At 33.8% G+C, this 6,376-nt stretch overlaps 1 protein-coding gene across 1 annotated transcript; it reads left to right on the top strand.

Moving 5' to 3' along the window:
- Positions 1–5,667, top strand: LOC136232767 (mitochondrial inner membrane protein OXA1-like). The gene is made up of 9 exons (XM_066022161.1): positions 1–675; positions 1,706–1,796; positions 2,765–2,812; positions 3,334–3,383; positions 4,139–4,214; positions 4,317–4,448; positions 4,574–4,681; positions 4,909–4,963; positions 5,117–5,667. Exons 1-9 carry the CDS (start codon positions 194–196, stop codon positions 5,383–5,385), a joined length of 1,311 nt encoding a protein of 436 aa, XP_065878233.1. The 5' UTR covers positions 1–193; the 3' UTR covers positions 5,386–5,667.
- The last annotated feature ends 709 nt before the right edge of the window (positions 5,668–6,376 follow it).

A 6,376-nucleotide genomic window follows, 5' to 3' on the forward strand; every position in this document is an offset into this window, starting at 1 on the left:
TTCCCGTCCCTTCAAGGCTTCAACACTCGCCGTTTTTGCGCGCTCGATCCTCATTCCTGAGTGTCTTTCTGCTGATTCTCCATCAAAACAAAAACCCTTGTCCACTGCCATTATGATCCAGCTCGATTCCTCTTTATATTCTCGATAACCAAATCACTGCAAAGTCTTAATCCAACACCGCAATCGTTATCAAATGGCTTACATCCGCGGCCTCTCAACCAGGGCAAACCTTCTTACACGACGATGTCACGCATCAATTGGTTACGTTCTTCATCATGACGATGATGATAGCAAACATGATTCCATCCCTAAAGGACCATCTTCGCAGGGGACTAGCAATTTCTTACAACATAGGGGTTTTGTAAGTGGCTTTGCTAATTCATCCCTACTTGGTTACGTCAAAGATCGGAGATGCAATGATTTCTCTCTTTCACCAACAATTGGAATCGGGGCTTCTTTTTCTCGGCATATGTCAACCACTATTGGTGAAGGGACGGACAAAATTGAGATGTTGACTGATGTCGCTGATGTTCTTTCTGATACCACTGTACAAGCCGTTGCCTCGCAGGCACCTGCTCTCAATGAAGTTGCTATTGCTGCTGCTGATTCTTTTTTCCCTGTTGCTGTACTTCAACATTTTATTGATGCTGTCCATTCCTTTACCGGCTTGAACTGGTAAGTATCTGCAGAGAGATAAATCTCTTTAAGTGTTCAATTGAACTTCAATGCATTCTGACTAGGGATGTCAACCAGCTTGTTAATATATTTGACAGAGCATATATGCATAGAATAACCAAATTCACCGTACATATATGCATAGAATAACCAAATTCACCATACATATATGCATAGAAGACAAAAAAGTCATCTAACACTCACATGAGTTTAACATATTTATAAATGATCCATATGAATTCAACATATTCACTCCACATGAGTTTAACATATTTATAAATGATCCATATGAGTTCAACATATTCACTCCACATGAGTTTAACATATTTATAAATGATCCATATGAGTTCAACATATTCACTCCACATAAGTTTAACATATTTATAAATGATCCATATGAGTTCAACATATTTATAAAGAAAATAATCATGTTATTGTCTAGATTCCAACAGGTCGGAAAATACAAACCAAACCACATAGTAGTGCATGTTATCAAAACATAATTATCTAGCTAAAGACTCAAATCTCTAAGTTTTTTGTGTTATTTTTTTTGTGAATTGTAATAACCAATGAAATGTACTATATATATATATATATATATATATATAAAATAATGAAATATATATAGTAATTAAAAATCTTTCACTGAGCCGAGCTCTATCAAGCCGAGCTTTATTCGAGCTTTAACTGAGCCGAGTTCGAATAGTTTGCGAACTACCAAGGCTCGTTTACACCTCTAACACTACTAATTGTGCAAACAAGTACCAAATAAATAGGATTTATTTCACAAATTCCATGAAGTAATGGTTTACCATGCAAAGAAAATGTTTTTGTGCATCTGAGTATATTTTACTGCCCAGAAAAGTACTTTTTGGATTGAAACTTCAACACTTCAAGTACAATGTAAATTTGTTGTGTATTTTAAAGATATAGCATGTTTCATTCTTCTAGTTTTACTTGAATGTTCTTATTGTATGTTCACGGCATCATAGAGTTTTTTTTTTTTTTTTTTTTCCAAAATTTATTTTAGGTGGGTTTGCATAGCTTTAACAACTATAGTCATTAGAGGGGCAGTCCTCCCACTTGTGGTAAATCAACTGAAAGCTACTTCACAACTCACCGTAAGTTATCTTATGTTGCTACTGCATATTCCTGTTCAGTCCTCTTATTTGCATTGTTCGCTGGTATTTTGTTGTAAATGTCTGGCTTGTATGTGCAAATTGTAGTGTAAAATTTGTTCCTTATTTGACACTTGCTCTCACACATATTATAGATTTTTTTATGGTCTTCTAGCATATTTGTTTGATTGCTTAGGATGCTGATGCTTGCTGCTTCTTTCTCTATCTCTATATGTTTAGTTCTAATTTTCAAGGGTTGGAAAAGAATTTTACATTCTGGAAAAAACAAGAAATTATTTTCCACATTTTTAGAATATTTTTTTATTTACTATTAACTTATTTCTTTTAAAATACTAGAAAAGGAGGAAAATATTTCATTACTTTTTGTAAACGAACAAAGCTTTAATGTTGTCTCTTTGAAATTTTACTTGTTTTATATTTTTTTTAAAGTCTCACCTCTTTGTTATTCTCTTCTTTTTCTATTATGTTCCCAGATGCTTGTTATTCGCTTTTTAGAAGTTTCAAACTTTAGTATTGAGCTGCTGGAACTTCTACAATTATGATGCTTCTGAAGTTGTTTACAATTGCTAATTTGCTAAAGAAATCAAATTTCTACCATTATTTATAGGTTCACTTCTTCTTGTTCTACGCTTTTGTTGTGCATCTTCATTTTGATGCCTAGTCCAATAGATTACTCTATGTTTGTTTCTTTGTTTTCTTTATCTTTTTTGTAGCATCTATGATTATACTGCTTCACATTGCTTCACTGACAAGATTGATGTCAAATATACCGTACCTTGATCAAACTGTTCCAGGATTCTGATTACCAAAACATTTGTTGCAGCATGTGTACCTGCATTGTTGTGTTAATTAATTCTTGCATCCATATCACATGAATACTGTCACAAGAATTGTTGTTTCATACTTAACTTTGTTTAATAGCAACATAATTTTTTTTTTCCATGTTGCAGCTAATGAGACCACGTTTGGAGGAGATACAACAAAAGATAAAAGATGGGGTATGATAGTTGTCACTTCTCTAATTATCCTATCATTTATAACATGGTTTACATGCTATTTGGAGATGATAAACTTACACCTTTTGCTAATTATTTTATCACCTTCTACGCCTGTTTTGTTGCATAATCTTTTAACCAGTATCGTTTAAATGATAACTTACACAAAGAAAAAGTTTATATTGAATCTCATGATTTAGGTTTATGATATTTTAGTTAGGTATATGATATTTTATATTGAATCTCATCAGCGATGAAACCTATTATATGTGAAACTTGCAATGTTTATAATCTTGTGGTTATCAACTTATCATTTTTGTTATGGTATTTGTCAGCTAAGAAATACAGGTCACTTTCTTTGAATGAAGGATGCCATCTGAAAAATGTTCTGCTTCTGCCTTTTTGGCCTTGTTTATGATTTCCCTGTGTTCTTCTTGAGCACACTTACATAAAATGCTGTCCAAGTAAATGCTTTATTTGGGAACTTCCTTTCTCACACATGCTTTCTCTCACTCATAATTCAGGGCTTGGATATGTATGATGGCAACAAACAAATGCAGATGCTTTTCAAAGAGTAAGCAATCTTTTCTGCGTGCTTGTAAGAAAATCAATTCCAAAAATTCATATGGCCTTTTTGATGACTTAATACTAGATCTTCATGTTGGATGCTCCATAAACTTCAGATGCTGATAGATAAGTTATAGGACTCATGCTATATTAATGATTGCTGTTTTTATGAAACATCATTGAGTGGTTCTTGTAATTGTGAGAACTTCAGCAATGTCTTTTAACCAGAAGGCTGCATGATATAAGAAGGGATTAGTAACTATATGTGGTACTAATGGAAGCACCATTTAGCAATTTACTAGGTAATCATGTATGGTTCATAAACTAATCACTAATTCCTTATTAAACTGTCATTTTATATACAAGATTGATAAATTCAGTGAAACTACCTTTGGTTGTATCTGGCTTAGTTTGAACAATGATGTACTTTATGCATAAGCGGCCAAGATGTTTTGCTTACTTGCCAGTTGTATGATAAACTATGATATGAGCAAACGCTATGTAGATATTATATAGATAGCTATAACTTTGGAATGTCCAAATTTTTTATTTAAAAAATAAAAATAGATGAAATATTTAGCCTTTCTTGGTGTCATCACTTGTATTTTATAACTAGATAGTAGTGGATGGTATTGTTGTTGTGATTTTTTTTACTATATCTTTCTGACTTAAATCATGAGGTTGTACTATTATTTTAGCCTGCTTTTATGATTTTTGATTCCTTGATCTATTTTGGCTCATATATTTTTTGGGAAATTGCAGATATGGTGTGACTCCTTTCACACCAATGAAGGGGCTCTTTATTCAAGGTCCCATCTTTATCTCTTTCTTCTTAGCGGTAATTACTTAACACAGTTTTCTTTTCCTTTTTCTTTCTAATATTGGAAACAGCGTAAAATGAAGCAAAACTGATGGAATGATCATGATCTAATTTTTCCAGGTCTCAAACATGGCAGAAAAGGTGCCATCGTTTAAAACTGGTGGAGCATATTGGTTCCTTGATTTGAGTACTCCTGATACTCTATACATCTTACCGGTTTTAACAGCATTAACATTCTGGATAACTGTGGAGGTATGCCCATGTTGACTGTTTTATTTGTCTAGAATTTATTGTGTTCTTCTCCATCTTGCTCTACTCAGCTTTGCTCAATGCTCCTTTGTAGCTCACTTTTAATTTACTACATTATATCTCCTCAGTACAACATGCAAGAGGGTCTGGAAGGAAATCCAATTGCTGGTACCATGAAAAACGTATCTAGGGGCCTTGCTGTTTTGACAGTTCCCTTGACCATTGGATTCCCTAAGGTAATATTGTGTGAGGAAGTGATGCATCTTTGTAACATGCATCCATTATGGATTAATTATAATGTTCACTTTCCTTAAGTTCGCCATGTCGATGTTATTTTGAGATCATGTTTTCATTGTTAATTAGCAATGCTGTGTACGCACTTCCATATAAGGATATGCTTTCTTCTTAATGAATATGTTACAAATCAGGCAAATAATTAAGTTGGCTCCTATTTTACTTGCAGGCTATATTTTGTTATTGGGTAACATCCAACATATTCTCGCTCGCCTATGGCATGGGTGAGTTTTGATTCTAATCATGAGCAATCAGCATTTTTATTATCAAACTGTTGTCTGCTTGTATTTCATCATGAAGTAACAAAGTTGAGGGAAGAAAGTCGAAACTGTTGTGATTGCCTAACTATTTATTTCTGTGTTGCCTATTACTTTCAGCACTTAAGGTTCCAGGGGTGAAGAAGTTCTTGGGCCTTCCTAAAATGCCTGTTACTCCTCCAGCAAGTAGTGCTTCGCAGCCGTCTTTCAGTCTTTCCTCGATACTGAAGCAAATCTCAGCAGCACAAAATCCTTCGACAGCATCACCACCTGTTGAATCAACATCCAAGGTTCCCGATCAAAGAATATCACCAAATTCAGTTATGAGTCAGAGGATTAGAAGTCTGGAGAAACAAGTGAAGGGAAGAAAGAAAAACAAGAAGAGGTGATTTTCAAATTTTAGTAATGACGCATAAGTTATAATTAGAAATGAGGTTTCACTGCGATTGTAGTGAGTGTTGTATTCTCCAATTTTCCAAGAAAAAACAGTATTCATATAATTATTAGATGGGCATGGTTGAGTCCCATTTATCCGAATAAATTGACGAATTTTAGTTACACTTAAATTTTGAAGTATTTATAGTTGGATTGGCAATTATGTTACTGAAGTGATAATATATACCTAGTTTTGGTTGTATTAGTATGGATATGTGACTAAGTGCAAAACATCAGATGTAGAGTTGGAAACTTGAAGTTTTTTTTTATGTAGCTGAAATTTTGAGTGATGTAAATGTAATGCTTCATGTTCATGATTATTTGTACTTGAAGCTATTTATAGTATTGGGTTGAACTCTGGTGAGATGCATGATAGATGAGGTGTTTTAGCATACCTTTTTTTTAAAGGGTCAAAACTGATTTAATTGATAGATCTTTTTACATATTGAGACCAATTACAATATCTTTACCGAACTAGACGGGTAAATTTCATCTATGGTGTACAACATTTATCCTAAATCATACTTTGGTGTACAAACTTTAATTTGTCACACTAATATATACGTACTTAGGGGTGATCTTCCACTGTGGTGTATAGCCTGTAAAAATGACCGGTCAATGCTCAGTCAACGCGCCACCTCAGCATTGACCGGTCAAAAAGTAAAAAAAACCAACTACTTAATATAAAATTACTTTTATACCCTTATCTCTCCTTTTATTCATCTTCTCCTCTCCGTTGCTTCCTCTCTCTTCAAATTTCTCTCTCTAACCTCTTTATCTCTTACATTAAAGTCCTTGAGAGCTTGTTTGAGATTAGCACCCAACTTTGATAGTTTGGGAATTCAAAATGTGTGAGTGGCGGAGAAAGAATTTGCAGCTTTTCTGCAATTATCTCGTCGACGCAAACTTTAATTTCTGCAGCAAACTTTAATTTCTCCTTTTATA

This window comes from Euphorbia lathyris, chromosome 6 (assembly GCF_963576675.1).
Source record: "Euphorbia lathyris chromosome 6, ddEupLath1.1, whole genome shotgun sequence".
In the NCBI taxonomy this organism is placed as follows: domain Eukaryota; kingdom Viridiplantae; phylum Streptophyta; class Magnoliopsida; order Malpighiales; family Euphorbiaceae; genus Euphorbia; species Euphorbia lathyris.